General features: G+C 45.2%; 2 protein-coding genes across 44 annotated transcripts in view; one reads left to right on the top strand and one right to left on the bottom strand.

The window, feature by feature from the left end:
• Window positions 1-4,959: 4,959 nt before the first annotated feature.
• Window positions 4,960-12,722, bottom strand: LOC105486669 (uncharacterized). Its single transcript, XM_071068720.1, has 5 exons — window positions 12,614-12,722; window positions 9,518-10,100; window positions 8,481-8,653; window positions 6,422-6,500; window positions 4,960-5,245 (listed from the first exon to the last, which is right to left on the bottom strand). The coding sequence occupies exons 1-5, from the start codon at window positions 12,720-12,722 to the stop codon at window positions 4,993-4,995; spliced, it is 1,197 nt and encodes a 398-aa protein (XP_070924821.1). The 3' UTR covers window positions 4,960-4,992.
• The window catches only part of LOC105486665 (protein tyrosine phosphatase non-receptor type 20), a 123,713-nt gene continuing 113,604 nt past the window's right edge, over window positions 9,613-19,721 (top strand). For 17 of the 43 annotated variants that reach the window (XR_011607897.1, XR_011607899.1, XR_011607898.1 and 14 more), the window contains exons 1-2: window positions 9,652-9,742; window positions 12,673-12,746. The gene's annotated coding sequence lies outside the window, so the exon portion shown is untranslated. Of the gene's footprint in view, window positions 9,753-9,924; window positions 10,311-12,672; window positions 12,747-19,721 lie in introns of those variants that run through there. The other 26 variants (XM_011749677.2, XM_011749676.2, XM_071069920.1 and 23 more) reach the window with 15 other exon arrangements.

The raw sequence follows: 19,721 nt of genomic DNA, 5'->3' as shown, positions 1-19,721 counted from the left end.
AGGCATGGGAGGAGGCCATCAAAGACCCCAACGTGCAGACAGACCATGTATGGAGCTGAGAGGCAGGAGGAGAGCCACTGCGAGGTGGGCACGCACTGTGAGCTAAAAGGCTTGGCTTTTCAGCAGGTATTTGTTATCATCAGAACTCAAATCTGAAAAGTTAGTCTGGTTTGTGGGGTGGAAGATGGATTGGTATGAGAAAGACAAGAATTGAGACCACTCTAGAGACCATTACTCATTCCAGAGAAGAAGGAATGATGGGGTCATCGACTGAGTTGGAATATCCTATTTGGTGATCATTTTGGCTTTGTACATTTTGAATTTGTGATATCTCTGAACATGAGGGATCCCAGAGGGATATTTCCACTTAGGCGAAATCATGGTGAATTCCATTGCAAGGGAAGCAGTCACTGAGGCCTCAAAGCAATGCTGTGACATGGTTTTATCTACATGAGGTTCTGTAGGATGCACTCTAAAGAGAGCTGACACGCAATGAAGCATCAACCCCCAAAGGGAGTAGCAGAGGGAGGGAGTTTCAAGGTGAGTGTCAGTGGACGCATCTCAGGGTTGAGGGTGAAGGAGAAGAGCAGAGGAAGGGACACCATGTCTCCTCTGTGGTTCTTCATTAGATTTCTCATTGCCTGACTGACAAGCGCTTTCAAGTCATCCCACGTCTTTGAGAAGAAACTGCTAAAGATCATCAGGTTTCAAACCCATCTCTGACTCAGTTCTTAAAACCAGGCCTGCTTACTCTCACTGGGTAACGTAGACTACGCGTTGTCTATTCAGCATCCTTTCCTCTTTATTCCTGTCAGCATGGCCCAATTGGCTTCAAGGCAACCCTTCTTGCTAGGGACAGGAGTCATAGTTAAATTTAAGCCAGTGAAATACACAAATATTTCATAGGGACTTTTAGAAAAATACCCGCACATCTTTAGGGAAAATTTCCAGAAGCAATTATTTATCTACCCCACTGTACAGCTTCTGACAGCCTTTCCATGACCTTAAGAGGGATCCGTTTTCAAAGGAAGCCAAACAAAATCAACACTGTGGATGCCAGAGCTGGGGAATGGCGAGAGCTGGGGTCCTAGTTGGTATAACTGAGTCAACCAGCTGAACCCTGTCCTGCAGTGGGACTTGGAGTTCCTGTGGCAATCAGTCTATTCATGCTTAAGCCAGCTTAAGTTGCTCTGCCTGTTTCTTGCAACTGAAAATTTTCTTTTTTTTTTTTTTTTTTTTTTTTCACTCTGTCGCCCAGGCTGGAGGGCAGTGGCCGGATCTCCGCTCACTGCAAGCTCCGCCTCCCGGTTTATGCCATTCTCCTGCCTCAGCCTCCCGAGTAGCTGGGACTACAGGTGCCCGCCACCTTGCTCGGCTAGTTTTTTTGTATTATTATTATTATTATTTTTAGAAGAGACGGGGTTTCACCGTGTTAGCCAGGATGGTCTCGATCTCCTGACCTCGTGATCTGCCCGTCTCAGCCTCCCAAAGTGCTGGGATTGCAGGCTTGAGCCACCGCACCCGGCCCGAAAACCTTCTTACACAAGAGATTATCAATCATCTTTCCCCAGATTTTGTCCTTGAGAGTCCTCTTAGTCTGTAACTCGAAGATAGAGACATTTATCAATCCTGATCTTTGGGATTTCTGTTTCCCAAGTGGTTTTCCTTCACTGGACTTTTCAGATTTCCTTTTATCATTTTGAAATAATTTTAAAGTGAAAAGCTCCAGCAGGGCATGGTGGTTCATGCCTGTAATTCTAGCACTTTGGGAGGCCAAGGTGAATGGATCACCTGAGGTCAGGAGTTCGAGACCAGCCTGGCCAACATGGTGAAACCCCATCTCTACTAAAAATACAAAAATTAGCCAGACATGGTGGTGAGAACCTGAAATTCTAGCTACTTGGGAGGCTGAGGCAGGAGAATCACTTGAACCCGGGAAGCAGAGGTTGCAGTGAGCTGACATTGCACCATTGCACTTCAGCCAGGGCAACAAGAGCAAAACTCTGTCTCAAAAAAAAAAAAAGAAAAGAAAAGAAAAAAGTCTGTGTTACTGTAGACAGTATGTTTTTTCTAAAGTACTTACCAGTGCAAACCTGGGAGTCTTGACCACAGCTGTGGGTGGAGGCTGCTCTTCCTAGAAGAGCTTTGTCAGAACCTGCCAGCCTTCAAGCCCTGTGCCAGGCTCTTTGTGTTGTAGCACATGTAACCCTCACCCTATACCCATGGAGTAGGCATTTGTGGTAGTCATGCAGGGCTCCTTTGTGGTGAAGCAGGGCCATGTGATTTCCAACCATGGAGCTGTGAGGAGAGGCATGCATTGCCAATTCCATGCTGGTGCATTTAATTGCAGGTGGAGGACCCACCCGAGCACTCCTTCCATCTGCCACCGAGATCCTAATGTGATCAGAGACAGTGGGCGTGCCATCAGCCTGCGTGCTAAGTCGGGGAACAGGAAGCAGAGTGGCCAGCTGACCCACATTGCGTATGCACTGAGAGCAAGAAGGAAACCTTTACTGCTACAGGTGGCTAAGATTCGGGGTTTATCTATTACAGCAGCATAGTCTAGTTTATTCTGACTTGTACACTGCAAGGGTCATTTTTATAGATGAGGAAATTGAGACCAAGAGAAGTTCAATAATTTGTCTAAGGCCACAAGTAAATAAAGTCACTGAGGCCCAGGACTACATCCTTCTCACTCAATCATGCCTGCCTAAGGACCTGGCAAGCTGTTTTGTATTCTTTTATGATGTGGTCAGTCAGGTGTGACCACAAGAAGAGACCCAGGACAGACTCATGAAAATAAAGTTTATGATACATACAGGTTCTGGAGACAGCAGGCATGCCATGCCACTCCACATGGGAAAGACATCAGGGTGGTCAGGAGGCAGAAGACAGGCAAGGGGGACACCTAGGCCATGGCCTTTACTGGGTTTCCATGGGAAAGGCAAGGCAGGGTGAACAGCTTAGGACTAGCCAGTTTGAATCATTCCAGTGGGCTTTGACTCTAGACACGGTTTCTAGTTGTCTTGTACCTGGCCCTGGGATGATTAAGGAGAGGAATATGGTCTCCTGGAGCGTAGGGAGAGATAGAGATGCAGCTCTGTGCTGGTTAGTTTGTATATCAAAGGCATGCTCCTGTCTTCAGTCTCCTGGCCACCCTGGTGTCTTCCCCATGTGGTCCTGTGTGGCCTGCTGTGTCTGCTGTCTCTAGGACCTAAAAGTATAACAGATTTTGTGTTCCTGAGCACTCAGTCTACCCTTGAGGCCTCACCTAATTGATCAACACATAAGACAGTACAAAACCCAAACCAAGAAGAGTGTCTGGCTCTTAAGACTGAATTAGAAACCATTTTGAGAAATGAGAAAAAGGTGAGAATTTTTTTTACTTTGAGTGGAAGATTCTCTGAACATTGCTTATAAACCTACTTAGTGCACACCAAAGAGGTCTCCACTTTCATCATGCCTCTCCACCCAGCATGCTCAGAGGCAAATAAGTCCAGGTACTCTCCTGCTGAATATCGCTTCCCTGCAATCCTATGGGATAAAGTTCAAATTTCTCAGCATGGCATGTGAAACTCTCCAGTATCTGACTACAACCCAGGTCACCAGTTCCAATCCCAGCTCTTGGACCATCTCCAAACTCTTTCTTGCAGTCATTTGGAGCTCCTGGTAGGTAGCTAGTCAGGCAGGAGCAGAGCAGGAGAGGGCTACCCCCACCAACAAGGAATGTCAGGCGACCATCAGCTGATGGTCAGGCAGTTGTCGCATTGTCTCTCTGAAATAATAATTGGTCACAGCCAGCACCAGAGAGAGGCAGCTTCCCAATAGATAAAAACATCTGAAATTGGTAACTGGCAGCTTTCAAGAATTGGGCAAGTGGGCTCAAGCACGAGCATTAAGGGGCAAAATGGCAGAGTATGACCTTCCGGAGGCATGCCACCCGGAAAGGGAAGAAAGCCTCAGGTGAACATGTGTACAGCTCCACTAAGCACACTGCCCATGCTCACCTCCCAGTGCTAGTAGGCCACTGTGCATGCGGGCAGCTCACCCTGAGGGAAAAGCAAGGGAAAAGGGGCGCAAAATGCTGGAAGTGTGTCAGCATATGAAATCCTAGGTTCAAGGTCAAATGGGGCACTTGTCCTTCAAGTTGTCCACTTGGGCCTCTTCCAAGTGTACTTTCTTTCCTTCTGTTCCTGCTCTAAAGCTTTTTAATGAGCTTTCTCTCCTGTTCTAACATTTGCCTTGGTCTCTCTTTCTGCCTTATGCGCCTCAGATTCTTTCTTCTGAGGAGGCAAGAGTTGAGATTGCTGCAGACCCATACAGAGGGCCACCGATAACCTAGATGACTTCTACCACTAACACACCCATGAGGGTTTACAAAAAATTGAGGCCAGGAGTAGAAAATTCCTCTGGAAAGAGTTGTTGGATTGCTATGGCATTTCCCCTTCCATACCTGTTTCCCCTCCTTGTGGAGGGGAGAGGAATGAGGTACCTCTCCTTTCCCTCCAGTCACATGAGAAAGACTGCTCAAATCATATACAGGGTTTGACATGTGTCTTCTGCAAGGATTTGGTGTCTAGAATGGCCCTGAGCAATCTCATGGTGAGAGGTGATGACAGCAACAACATGCCTGACAGGAGAGCAAAGAGAAAGAGGACTGTGCTAGGAGTAAACAGCCAATCCCTATGTCAGGGCAAGGGTGTGGATGCGCTTTTTATGTAGCCAAGTAAGCTGCAGGCGGGGCATAGCCTGGAGCCACTGTGAAATAAGCAGGGGTGAAGGGGACCCCAGCAGAGAGAGAGAGAGCCAGAGCCTCAGCTCCCACAGAGCATGCATTAGGGGGAATCACAAAAAGGCACCCACGTGTAGCCATTGAATTACAAAAATGGTGGCCCTTCCTTTCCTGTGCAGCCCATTATTGGGGCACAAAACAATGCCTACAACTCAGCCTCCACTTACTCATTTGTCTGGTACCTTTATTCATGGCAAAAATTACATAAATAGATTGGTAGCCCTGGAGGGGCTGAGGGAGGGTCTTGTAAGTAGCTTGGCAGAGGCAACATCACTGGGCATGGGTTTATACTCAGAGATCTTCTGTACAGGAATTCCTGAGAAAACACAAGATTGTCTCGCAGAAGAAATAGACAGCTCAAAATAGCTGCTGAGCCCAGCGGGCCCGCTGCAGGAGGACTCCAGCTGTAGAGGTGTCAGACAGCCACTGAGTCTGGAGCGCCTAGGTGTGAACCTGGGTGAGAAAGGAAAAATTGATGGTGCCCATTTCCCAGGCTGAAGGGGAAGAGAGCCTAACAATTAGATAAGTCAGAGGGAATCTTAAACTGAAATGGGAATATTCTGGGTGTTCAAAGTTATAAACCAGCCCAAGATTTCATATGCATGGGCCCAGGGGAAAAAGCATCTGGGCATTGAGTTCAAATGGCATTGGAAAGAAACAAAGTTGTCTTCTGTTTGCACTCTGTTAGGTTCCACTAATGAGATGCAATTCAGTGAAGACATCTGTATTCTTGCTGTAAAGCACAGGACTTGGTGCAGACCAAGGAGCAATTCATAAGGATTAAAAGGCATGAATCTAGGTTCTTTCTTAGAATTTGGCAGTCTTTGCACTTCACTTTCTGCCACATCATTATTTTACAGTTAGTAAGTAGAGCTGCAAGTGGAGGGCAAGACATTTATGTTCAAGGGTTTGTGGCAGGCCCTCCTGCCAGCTGAGCAGTTCTCTTCCATCGAAGCCTATGGATTATCTCTCCTTGTGGTGTGTGCATGCAGAGCCATGGGCTGGTTGAAGCTGCAAACGGATGAGCAGCCAATAAATGGATCAATCTATTAATATTTATTGGGCATCTGCTGTGTGTCAGGCTCAGGGACCAGGCAGCCAGGGATTCACAAGATAAATGTATGTTCTTGTGCCCTTTAAATAGTTTTCCACTTCCACTGGGATTTTTATTGGCATTGAAATCTCCACAATTTATTTTTATAGAGTCTTTTATGTGAAGCGTCTCAAAGCAGGGCAGAGAGAAACACACAGAGAGGCCCTCCCAGCTTCTTCCAAGCTCATGGTCCTCATCAGCTCAGCTCAGACTTAATAGGGCTGGGTGTGACGCATACCATTCCCAAATGAACCAGGCTGCAAAGCACAGGCCTGAAGCAGGGGGTGCTGTGAAGGGTAATGTCAATGAAGTGATTTTTTTTCTGCCAGTGTTGTTCTTAGTTATCTTCTCTTCCTGGGCTCCAAGCCTGAGTTAGAAAACTCTGAACTTGAGCATGGGCCTTGGGGTCTCTCCCAAGGTCCTGAGTTCCAGCTATCCATTGGGGTCCTCCTGACCGTATCTGGGGACCCATGGCTTGGATGAGGGTATGTTTGGCAGTAAGTACTTATACTTGTAAGGAGTGGATAGAGCCCTACCTCAGCAGAAAGCAGACATTAGCATAGCCCTCAAGGTCCATCTCAAAGGGCATCTGGATATCTGGATCAAGACCAAGGACTGCAAAGACAAAAATTCCAAAACCAGCATTGCCTCCCTGTGCTGGCCAATTCTGCTTCTCCAACTGAGCCTTCCCAGTGTGATGATTTGAATGTTTGTCCCCTCCTACACTCATGTATTAATATTAAAAGAAATTTGGTTGCTGCTGTGGTAGTGTTAGGAGGTACGACCTTCGGGAGGTGAAAGGACCATGAGGACTCTGTCCTTCTGGGTGAGATTAATGATATTAAAGAGGGCGAGTTTGCCTTCCTTTTTCCTATTTGCCCTCTGCCTTCTGCCACATGAGGACACAGTGTTCCTCTTCTCTGGAGGATGCAGCAACAAGACCCCCATCAGATGCTGGCACCTGATCTTGGACTTCCCATTCTCCAGAACTGTGAGAAAAAAACATTTTGTTCCTTGCTAATTATCCAGGCTCAGGAATTCTGTTATAGCAGCAGACACCCAGGGATTAGCATTGAGCCTCGGACCATGCAGGAAATAAGGAAGCGGTGTCTGGGAGGTGTGGTGCAGCAGGCAGGGGACAACCAAAAGACTTCCCAGCCCTGTTGGAAAGTGGACCTGGAGGGATAGATTAAAAAAGGCAGAACTGAGGCCTAGGCTGGAGGACCAGAGAGTGAAACTGGGCCTGCACTGGGGAGTGAGGAGGACCTTAAGCTGCATGGGAAGCCCTGTGTGACTGAATCCTAGGACCATGAGGAGAGGCAACATTAGCAACTAGGTGTCGGGCCTCTGCTTTTGGAATCACTGTGTGGTGCATGAACTCATCCAGACTGCGTGATGTGTGAAGGGCATCCAGCCTTACCCCTAAAGTACGGAGACTGCAGTGGGTCTGTTGCTCAGAGAGAACTCCCAGAAACTCTGGGAGAGTCACAGACCTAGAGAAGCATATGGCTCAAATCTCTTGAGCAAGAAAAGCAGTATTCACTGCCAGGCACAGTGATGAATGCTTCTGTTCTTTATCTCATTAAACACTTGCAACTGTGTTCCCTTTTTTAAAAAAAGGAAAACTGAGACACAAGTTGGGAAGTAATCTGCCAAAGGCCACCAACTATTCAGTAGCAAAGCAGGGACTTAAGGCTAGGCTTGCAAGACTCCTAGTGCTACTGGAAATTGGTAAGACTCAAGGGTTTAAAGAGGCCTCCAAAGAAGGGTAGTTAACTGTGATGGGCCCTAAACTTTATAGTTCTTTGAATTTTTCACAGGTGAAAGGACAGAAAGCCAAGAAGAGCCTTCTGGGTCAGTGGCTTCTGGGAATATTGTGTGGTCAAGCAAGAAGTCTGGGGGAGATGGAATGAGACCTCAGGGTCCACTCTTACCAACTGTTCATTTAGCCTCTATGCAAGGATTTCGTGGTGATGTGAGTGGGGGTTATTCCCTCTGTATGTCTTGGAGCAGCCATGCTGCTCATGTTTGTGAAATGATGACCAGCACAGAATCCTGATGTTAGACACTGTGAAGAAACATTAGACATGGGGTCCATCTTTAAAGGGGAATCCTACCCTGGTGATATAGTTTGTATATTTGTCCTATCTAAATCTAATGCTGGGGTGGGTGCGGTGGCTCACGCCTGTAATCCTAGCACTTTGGGAGGCCGAGCGGGCAGATCACCTGAGGTCAGGAGTTCAAGACCAGCCTGGCCAACACAATAAAACCCCGTCTCTACTAAAAATACAAAAATTAGCCGGCTGTGGCGGCATGCACCTGTAGTCCCAGCTACTGGGGAGGTTGAGGCAGGAGAATTGCTTGAACCAGGGAGGTGGAGATTGCAGTGAGCTGAGATCACGCCACTGCACTCCAGCCTGGGCAACAGAGCGAGACGCCATCTCAAAATAAAGAAGTAAATCAATAAAATAAATCTAATGTTGAAATTTGATCCCCAATGTTGGAGGTGGGGCCTGAGGGAACCGTCTGGGTCATGTGGGTAGATCCTTTATGAATGACTTGGTGCTAGCCTTGTGGAAGTGAGTGAGTTCTTACTCTTTGTTCCCATGAGAACTGGTCGTGGAAAAGAGCCAGGCACCTCCCACCTCTCTCTCTTCCTCTGTCTTGCACACATTGGCTCTCCTTTGTCTTCTGCCATGAATGGAAGCTTCCTGAGGCCTTCATCAAAAGCAGATGGTGGTGCCATGTTTCTTGTACAGCCTGCAGAACTGTGAAACAAACAAACCTCTTTTCTTTATAATTACCCAGGCTCAGGTATTGCTTTGTAGCAACACAAACAAAGACATATGGCAATGGCATGTGTTGCTTGCAGGGTACCTTGGCTGATGCAGAAAGAAAAAGTCTCTGTAGAGACTCACTGTCAGTGACTATGGAGCAGGAAGCTGGCCTCAAAGCCTGGACAGAGGGTGGCTGTCGCTGCTCAACTGCAGTTCAGCTCAAGCATATGGCTCTCTGTGGGACCAGCATTGAAGGCTGGGGGATAAGTGAGGCAGGTCTTGCCACACCTTCAGGGTAATTGGATTCACCAAAGTGGCTCTGGTCAGGACCAATGAATAGAGGTGTGTTCGTCAAGATAAAAAGATCCTGGCTTCCTGTCTTCAGGCAACGTCTACAATTGAATTCCCTCTACACTGACCACCCTTGCTGAAGTTGTTTTAATTGACCTCGTAGCCAACTGACCTCATATTCTGGCACAGGCTCTGACTCCTTTTGCAATAGCCTAGCTGCCCTGCTCTGATACTACAAAGGGACCCCCACCGTGAGGTCAGGAGTTCAAGACCAGCCTGGCCAACACAGTGAAACCCCGTCTCTACTAAAAATACAAAAATTAGCCGGCTGTGGTGGCATGCGCCTGTAGTCCCAGCTACTGGGGAGGTTGAGGCAGGAGAATTGCCTCTGGGGACTCAGTAGGGTTTTAGAGGGCAGGTGTGGGTCAGGTGAGCATTCCTGGAGAACACAGTCCTCAGTGGTTCAGGATATAAGCATGGCGCAGACAGCTGTTGGCATTATCAGCCTGGCCTGGGAGAGGGGGATGCGCACAGGGTAGTGCACACGCCCCGCAGGGAATTTACAGCGGCGTCTCCCATGGGTTCTCAGTGCCTTGGAAGACCGGTAGAGGCTCTGTCTGTCCCGGCCTGGCAGGCAGAGGGCCCCGGCGCAGGGCGAGGCTCCAGTGCGCAGGCTCGCGGGCACAGGTGGGATTGGACAGCGACGAAGGCCGGCGGGCTAGGTGTGGACCCAACTGGCGAGGCTGCTGGGGTTGCGGCGGGGCAGTTGGGGCGGCCCCGCAGGCCCAGGTGAGGAAAGGTGACTGGGGGCCAGGTGGGCAGGGGGCGTGCGGGAGGCTGCCGCGCCGGGCTGTGGGGGGGGGGGGGGCGTGAAGATGCCGTTGATGTGCAGGGGACCCAAGGCGTGGGTTGTGGCCCTGGCCCGGGAGGCTGCCCGGGTGGGCCTGGGCTGTGAGGTAGTGTCGCTGCAGCCCGAGGGCAGGACCCGATCCTAGCCGTGTGATGCCAGCTGCACTGTGACGCGTGTTGGGGCGCCTATGCGTGACGGGACTGGGACAGGAACCCTGTAGCTCTGTGGCAGGGGAAGGCCACCAACTCCCTGAGGAGCAGCAGTGTGGTATGATTAGTAAGAAGCCGTCATCAGGCCCTAAGACAGCCAAGAACTTCCCAATGACTCAAGGGCCGGTGGAGGTCAAGAGACCTAGAAAGAAAGAACATGAATTCATCAATCCATTCAGCATCTATTTTGAAAGCCTCCTGTGTGCCAGACGCTGTTCCAGAAGCTATGAATATCACTGAATGTGATAGACAAGGCCCTCATATGCTAGCGTTGACTCAAGGAAAACTGTAGGATGGGGTAGGTTTCATTTTTGGAAGTTGTAGAATCAGTACTTACGTTTTGAATGTGTTAAGTTTGAGATGCCCAGTAGGTTTTTCCCAATAAAACCTACTAGACATAAGCATAAGCTGGGAAGAATTTTACAGAGGGCTCTGACCACCTACCACCTACAGGTGCCATGAACATTTAGCATATTTGATTTTTCACATTACCTATTCACCTTCTCTCCATTTATCAGTCACCTGGTAGTTTTTTGTTTTTTGTTTTGTTTTTTTTAGTGTGGTGAAATATACACACATAAATCATCTAGTAGATATTTGGGTTGAGATATCAAATATACTTTTCAGAAATTTAAATCTGAAGTCCTGGAGGATGTCAGGCTAGAGTTAATCTTTGAAATCGACATCATATACTGTACATAGTATTTAAAATATGTGGGACTGGTGAAGACATCTAGTTTAATAGTGTACACAAAGAAGAGGGGAAGCCAAAAAAGGGAAGGAGGTAGTGGTCAACCATGTTGAATGTTACTGTGTAAGATTAATTTGGTAATTAGGAGGATTGTAATCATTTTGACAAGAACAACTTTAATGGAGAAGAGAGGCATTAAGGTTGGGTAGAGTTTTTTCAAGAGAGAAGAAAGCAGAATGTTTATATGGCAATGTGATTAAACTCATAGAAAGGAAAAACTGCTGCAGATGAAAGAGGGGAACATTGTAGAGGGTAGCTGTTGAATACCTGAGAGAGGAGGAGACCCTACGCAGGTGAGTAGTTGGTTTTGAAATGAGCAGCGACACTTACTCTGTTGTAACTAGAGGGGAAGCTGAGACAACAGGTGCAGATACGGTGGATGGTGGGAAGAGAGTCTATTGGTACAGTCGTCCATCAGCTGAGAGGGAGGGCAGCAGGGGAGAGGAAAGGTGTGGGAACTTGGAGGAGAGACATGTGACAGAGTCCTAGAGAGGGTGAAAGTGAACTTACTAGAGAAATAAAGTTGGATTCCCAGGCAGTGCTGAGGGCCCATTTGAGATGTGGAGTCATGCATTTAAAGTGATACAAACCAGTGTAGTTGTATCGTGTTCAACTTCGGAAGGGTGTTGTGAGGATTAAATAAGGTAATGCATGAAGATGAATGTTAACGCTTTTTATTTGAGCCCTCATTTTGTTTTTCTTTTCTGTTTATACATATGTGACTAAGGAGGCCTGGCAATTACCACCCGACAGACTGTTCTGGGGCATGTTCTCCAATCACAGAGAACTGCAGTTTGCAGCTACTCAGAAGTCTGATTCCTGTTGCGGTTACATGTACACAGTGTGATAATTGAGGGTGTTTGCTTTTTAGAGGCATTGTCCTGGACTGTTTGGGCTGAGGTTTGTCACAGTGACAGTCCTTAAGTTTTTGTGAAATCTTTTATGACTGCATTTCATATTAGATCTGATGCACTAGTAATCTATAGAATCTACAAATCTAAGATCAGCAGGAAAATTTTCAGTTTGATAGGTTTTCATTTCTCCCTGACCACTTGAGCTGTATTAAAATACAAATAACAATAATGTCTGACAGTAAGCTCTTGAAAGTGCCAAGCACTTTTCTAAGCACATCACATGCATAATCTTGTTTAATCGTCACCTCAACTCTACAAGGCAGGTACAATTATTTTACTGATTTTTCAGATGCAAAAATAGGTTCCAAGGGGTTAAGTAATTTGCCCAAGGTACACATACCCTGACCTCCAGTTTCTACTGCACACAGTAATTTTTTTTTTTTTTTTTAACTGCTTCACCATCACTCATCTGCATTGCAGTGGAGTACTTAACATGCTGGACTCCAAAGCCAGAATGACTGGTTTCAGAAAACTGCCACTTAGAAGCTATGGGACTTTGGGTAAATTATCTAACTTCTATGTGCCTTTGTTTCTTTTTTGACAAAATGGAAATAATAATAGTACCTGCCTGATAGGGCTATTATCATTGCAATTGAGAATCACATGAGTTAATATATTCAATATGCCTAATATAGTGCCTGGTTGTTTAAATGCTACTATTATCATCTGCTTGCTAGTACCACCATGGAGCAGTATATACCGATTGGTTTGATCAAAATAATACTCCAAGTGTCCTGTTATTGTGTCTAAGCAGAGTTTTAAAATTGCAGCCCACTATATTATTCCCACCTCAGGGATCACTCCTGTTTCCTCTGAGTTTATCTCTCTGAGGGAAACAAATAGATAAGTTTGCTTCCAGGAGCAGAAAACAACTCAAATTTCATTCATACTCATTTGACCAATAGAGTTCATTTCATTCATCCTGGCATTACATACCACTTAGCAAAGGGGAATAAGGCTTGGGGAGTAATGTGATTCCATGTTGTTTTTCCCAGATCAGCAGCCCATTTAGAGGAATTTGGTTAGAAAGGCCAATGGACTGCATAGCCAGTATTGGACACAGCATATGGTAGGTGATGTGGGTCAGTGGGCTGGACATAAAAGTATTCTGAAAAGATCTGTAAAGTCTTTGGAGTTACTACGATGTGTTGTGTCAGTTACTGATTAAAAGTGACTGGCAAGCTTGGCATTTGAGACCAGTGAAAGTTCTAAGTGATCTTTGCTGATGTGCAACACGTAGAGTAAATGTATGATAAAAAGCAGTAATTCTCAGTGAGTTTGCATCGGAATCACCAGTGGGGAGCTTTATGAAGATTTGCAGAATGACAGGCTCCACTTCCACAGATTCTGAATCAGTAAGTCTCAGCAGGGTTCTGGAATCAATCAACTTTTTAAAGAGCTCCCCCAGTGACTGTGATGTGCAGTTAGCATGGGATATCATTAGTGCAAATCAGTGCTTTTAAGCCCTAACTGTGTTTTACAATTACCTTTCAATCGGCTTTTTAAAAACATACTGATGTTCTGGAGCCACCCCAGGGATTCTGATTTAATTTAGCCTGGGTGAGGTCTGGACATTCGTGTGTTTCTTTAAAAAAATTTCTCAGGTGATTCTAATGTACAGCTAGGTTTGAGAATCACTGGCATAGTCAGCTAGATTTCCTGCCATAGTTTATTTACTCTTAAAAATTTAAACATAGCTTCAGGCAGCATCTTACCACCAGGAAAGTGGAAAAATGAACATTTCTGAATTTCCCTAATGTAAATGTTCAATATGATAATCAGGTAACAATGAAAAATGTGAATTGCTGATAGAATTAGCATTTCTTACACTAAGCTGTGAAGATTTGATCAAGTTTCCCCTGGGGATGAGAATTTACATTTCCCAAGAGCTTTGTATAGAATCTCAATATTTCAGCAACTCTGGGAGGTACATATAATTCCCATTTTGTAGATGAGAATTTTGAGGCTAAGGGAGGTTAAGTAGCTTGCACACTCAGTTGTGTACATTTCCAAGGTCTAGGTTCCATTTTCTCAGTAATTCTCAACTTTGAGTGCACACTGGGATCGCCTGGGGAACTTTAAAATTACGAGTGCTTGGCTGGGTGCGGTGGCTCACGCCTGTAATCCCAGCACTTTGGGAGGCCAAGGCGGGTGGATCATGAGGTCAGGAGATCGAGACCATCCTGGCTAACATGGTGAAACCCCATCTCTACTAAAAGTAAAAAAATTAGCTGGGCGTGGTGGCGTACACGTGTAGTTACAGCTACTTGGGAGGCTGAGGCAGAAGAATCGCTGGAAGCTGGGAGGTGGAGGTTGTAGTGAGCGAAGATCACGCCACTGCACCCCAGCCTGGCAACAGAGCGAGACTCCGTCTAAAAAGAAAAAAGAAGAGGGGCGGAGCAAGATGGCCTAATAGGAGCAGCTCCAGTCTCCAACTCCCAGCGCGAGCGACACAGAAGACCGGTGATTTCTGCATTTTCAACTGAGGTACTGGGTTCATCTCACTGGGGAGTGCCAGACGATCGGTGCTGGTCAGCTGCTGCAGCCCGACCAGCGAGAGCTGAAGCAGGGCGAGGCATTGCCTCACCTGGGAAGCGCAAGGGGGAAAGGAATCCCTTTTCCTAGCCAGGGGAACTGAGACACACAACACCTGGAAAATCGGGTAACTCCCACCCCAATACTGCGCTTTAAGCAAACAGGCACACCAGGAGATCATATCCCACACCTGGCCGGGAGGGTCCCACACCCACGGAGCCTCCCTCATTGCTAGCGCAGCAGTCTGTGATCTACCGGCAAGGCAGCAGCGAGGCTGGGGGAGGGGCGCCCGCCATTGCTGAGGCTTAAGTAGGTAAACAAAGCTGCTGGGAAGCTCGAACTGGGTGGAGCTCACAGCAGCTCAAGGAAACCTGCCTGTCTCTGTAGACTCCACCTCTGGGGACAGGGCACAGTAAACTAAACAAACGCAGCAGACACCTCTGCAGACACAAACGACTCTGTCTGACAGCTTTGAAGAGAGCAGTGGATCTCCCAACACGGAGGTTGAGATCTGAGAAGGGACAGACTCCCTGCTCAAGTGGGTCCCTGACCCCTGAGTAGCCTAACTGGGAGACATCCCCCACTAGGGGCAGTCTGACACCCCACACCTCACAGGGAGGAGTACACCCCTGAGAGGAAGCTTCCAAAGCAAGAATCAGACAGGTACACTCGCTGTTCAGAAATATTCTATCTTCTGCAGCCTCTGCTGCTGATACCCAGGCAAACAGGGTCTGGAGTGGACCTCAAGCAATCTCCAACAGACCTACAGCTGAGGGTCCTGACTGTTAGAAGGAAAACTATCAAACAGGAAGGACACCTACACCAAAACCCCATCAGTACATCACCATCATCAAAGACCAGAGGCAGATAAAACCACAAAGATGGGGAAAAAGCAGGGCAGAAAAGCTGGAAATTCAAAAAATAAGAGCGCATCTCCCCCGGCAAAGGAGCGCAGCTCATCGCCAGCAACGGATCAAAGCTGGACGGAGAATGACTTTGACGAGATGAGAGAAGAAGGCTTCAGTCCATCAAATTTCTCAGAGCTAAAGGAGGAATTACATACCCAGCGCAAAGAAACTAAAAATCTTGAAAAAAAAGTGGAAGAATTGATGGCTAGAGTAATTAATGCAGAGAAGGTCCTAAACGAAATGAAAGAGATGAAAACCATGACACGAGAAATACGTGACAAATGCACAAGCTTCAGTAACCGACTCGATCAACTGGAAGAAAGAGTATCAGCGATTGAGGATCAAATGAATGAAATGAAGCGAGAAGAGAAACCAAAAGAAAAAAGAAGAAAAAGAAATGAACAAAGCCTGCAAGAAGTATGGGATTATGTAAAAAGACCAAATCTACGTCTGATTGGGGTGCCTGAAAGTGAGGGGGAAAATGGAACCAAGTTGGAAAACACTCTTCAGGATATCATCCAGGAGAACTTCCCCAACCTAGTAGGGCAGGCCAACATTCAAATCCAGGAAATACAGAGAACACCACAAAGATACTCCTCGAGAAGAGCAACTCCAAGACACATAATTGCCAGATTCACCAAAGTTGAAATGAAGGAAAAAATCTTAAGGGCAGCCAGAGAGAAAGGTCGGGTTACCCACAAAGGGAAGCCTATCAGACTAACAGCAGATCTCTCAGCAGAAACTCTACAAGCCAGAAGAGAGTGGGGGCCAATATTCAACATTCTTAAAGAAAAGAATTTTAAACCCAGAATTTCATATCCAGCCAAACTAAGTTTCATAAGTGAAGGAGAAATAAAATCCTTTACAGATAAGCAAATGCTTAGAGATTTTGTCACCACTAGGCCTGCCTTACAAGAGACCCTGAAGGAAGCACTAAACATGGAAAGGAACAACCGGTACCAGCCATTGCAAAAACATGCCAAAATGTAAAGACCATTGAGGCTAGGAAGAAACTGCATCAACTAACGAGCAAAATAACTAGTTAATATCATAATGGCAGGATCAAGTTCACACATAACAATATTAACCTTAAATGTAAATGGACTAAATGCTCCAATTAAAAGACACAGACTGGCAAACTGGATAAAGAGTCAAGACCCATCAGTCTGCTGTATTCAGGAGACCCATCTCACATGCAGAGACATACATAGGCTCAAAATAAAGGGATGGAGGAAGATTTACCAAGCAAATGGAGAACAAAAAAAAGCAGGGGTTGCAATACTAGTCTCTGATAAAACAGACTTTAAACCATCAAAGATCAAAAGAGACAAAGAAGGCCATTACATAATGGTAAAGGGATCAATTCAACAGGAAGAGCTAACTATCCTAAATATATATGCACCCAATACAGGAACACCCAGATTCATAAAGCAAGTCCTTAGAGACTTACAAAGAGACTTAGACTCCCATACAATAATAATGGGAGACTTCAACACTCCACTGTCAACATTAGACAGATCAACGAGACAGAAAGTTAACAAGGATATCCAGGAATTGAACTCATCTCTGCAGCAAGCAGACCTAATAGACATCTATAGAACTCTCCACCCCAAATCAACAGAATATACATTCTTCTTAGCACCACATCATACTTACTCCAAAATTGACCACGTAATTGGAAGTAAAGCACTCCTCAGCAAATGTGCAAGAACAAAAATTATAACAAACTGTCTCTCAGACCACAGTGCAATCAAACTAGAACTCAGGACTAAGAAACTCAATCAAAACCGCTCAACTACATGGAAACTGAACAACCTGCTCCTGAATGACTACTGGGTACATAACGAAATGAAGGCAGAAATAAAGATGTTCTTTGAAACCAATGAGAACAAAGATACAACATACCATAATCTCTGGGACACATTTAAAGCAGTGTGTAGAGGGAAATTTATAGCACTAAATGCCCACAAGAGAAAGCAGGAAAGATCTAAAATTGACACTCTAACATCGCAATTAAAAGAACTAGAGAAGCAAGAGCAAACACATTCGAAAGCTAGCAGAAGGCAAGAAATAACTAAGATCAGAGCAGAACTGAAGGAGATAGAGACACAAAAAACCCTCCAAAAAATCAATGAATCCAGGAGTTGGTTTTTTGAAAAGATCAACAAAATTGACAGACCACTAGCCAGACTAATAAAGAAGAAAAGAGAGAAGAATCAAATCGACGCAATTAAAAATGATAAAGGGGATATCACCACCAACTCCACAGAAATACAAACTACCATCAGAGAATACTATAAACACCTCTATGCAAATAAACTGGAAAATCTAGAAGAAATGGATAATTTCCTGGACACTTACACTCTTCCAAGACTAAACCAGGAAGAAGTTGAATCCCTGAATAGACCAATAGCAGGCTCTGAAATTGAGGCCACAATTAATAGCCTACCAACCAAAAAAAGTCCAGGACCAGATGGATTCACAGCTGAATTCTACCAGAGGTACAAGGAGGAGTTGGTACCATTCCTTCTGAAACTATTCCAATCAATAGAAAAAGAGGGAATCCTCCCTAACTCATTTTATGAGGCCAACATCATCCTGATACCAAAGCCTGGCAGAGACACAACAAAAAAAGAGAATTTTAGACCAATATCCCTGATGAACATCGATGCAAAAATCCTCAATAAAATACTAGAAAACCGGATTCAGCAACACATCAACAAGCTTATCCACCATGATCAAGTGGGCTTCATCCCTGGGATGCAAGGCTGGTTCAACATTCGCAAATCAATAAACATAATCCAGCATATAAACAGAACCAAAGACAAGAACCACATGATTATCTCAATTGATGCAGAAAAGGCTTTTGACAAAATTCAACAGCCCTTCATGCTAAAAACGCTCAATAAATTCGGTATTGATGGAACGTACCTCAAAATCATAAGAGCTATTTATGACAAACCCACAGCCAATATCATACTGAATGGGCAAAAACTGGAAAAATTCCCTTTGAAAACTGGCACAAGACAGGGATGCCCTCTCTCACCACTCCTATTCAACATAGTGTTGGAAGTTCTGGCTAGGGCAATCAGGCAAGAGAAAGAAATCAAGGGTATTCAGTTAGGAAAAGAAGAAGTCAAATTGTCCCTGTTTGCAGATGACATGATTGTATATTTAGAAAACCCCATTGTCTCAGCCCAAAATCTCCTTAAGCTGATAAGCAACTTCAGCAAAGTCTCAGGATACAAAATTAATGTGCAAAAATCACAAGCATTCTTATACACCAGTAACAGACAAACAGAGAGCCAAATCAGGAATGAACTTCCATTCACAATTGCTTCAAAGAGAATCAAATACCTAGGAATCCAACTTACAAGGGATGTAAAGGACCTCTTCAAGGAGAACTACAAACCACTGCGCAGTGAAATAAAAGAGGACACAAACAAATGGAAGAACATACCATGCTCATGGATAGGAAGAATCAATATCGTGAAAATGGCCATACTGCCCAAGGTAATTTATAGATTCAATGCCATCCCCATCAAGCTACCAATGACTTTCTTCACAGAATTGGAAAAAACTGCTTTAAAGTTCATATGGAACCAAAAAAGAGCCCGCATCTCCAAGACAATCCTAAGTCAAAAGAACAAAGCTGGAGGCATCACGCTACCTGACTTCAAACTATACTACAAGGCTACAGTAACCAAAACAGCATGGTACTGGTACCAAAACAGAGATATAGACCAATGGAACAGAACAGAGTCCTCAGAAATAATACCACACATCTACAGCCATTTGATCTTTGACAAACCTGAGAGAAACAAGAAATGGGGAAAGGATTCCCTATTTAATAAATGGTGCTGGGAAAATTGGCTAGCCATAAGTAGAAAGCTGAAACTGGATCCTTTCCTTACTCCTTATACGAAAATTAATTCAAGATGGATTAGAGACTTAAATGTTAGACCTAATACCATAAAAATCCTAGAGGAAAACCTAGGTAGTACCATTCAGGACAAAGGCATGGGCAAAGATTTCATGTCTAAAACACCAAAAGCAATGGCAGCAAAAGCCAAAATTGACAAATGGGATCTCATTAAACTAAAGAGCTTCTGCACAGCAAAAGAAACTACCATCAGAGTGAACAGGCAACCTACAGAATGGGAGAAAATTTTTGCAATCTACTCATCTGACAAAGGGCTAATATCCAGAACCTACAAAGAACTCAAACAAATTTACAAGAAAAAAACAAACCCCATCAAAAAGTGGGCAAAGGATATGAACAGACATTTCTCAAAAGAAGACATTCATACAGCCAACAGACACATGAAAAAATGCTCATCATCACTGGCCATCAGAGAAATGCAAATCAAAACCACAATGAGATACCATCTCACACCAGTTAGAATGGCGATCATTAAAAAGTCAGGAAACAACAGGTGCTGGAGAGGATGTGGAGAAATAGGAACACTTTTACACTGTTGGTGGGATTGTAAACTAGTTCAACCATTATGGAAAACAGTATGGCGATTCCTCAAGGATCTAGAACTAGATGTACCATATGACCCAGCCATCCCATTACTGGGTATATACCCAAAGGATTA

Source organism: Macaca nemestrina, chromosome 9 (assembly GCF_043159975.1).
Source record: "Macaca nemestrina isolate mMacNem1 chromosome 9, mMacNem.hap1, whole genome shotgun sequence".
NCBI lineage: Eukaryota > Metazoa > Chordata > Mammalia > Primates > Cercopithecidae > Macaca > Macaca nemestrina.
This window is presented reverse-complemented; position numbering and strand designations above follow the sequence as displayed.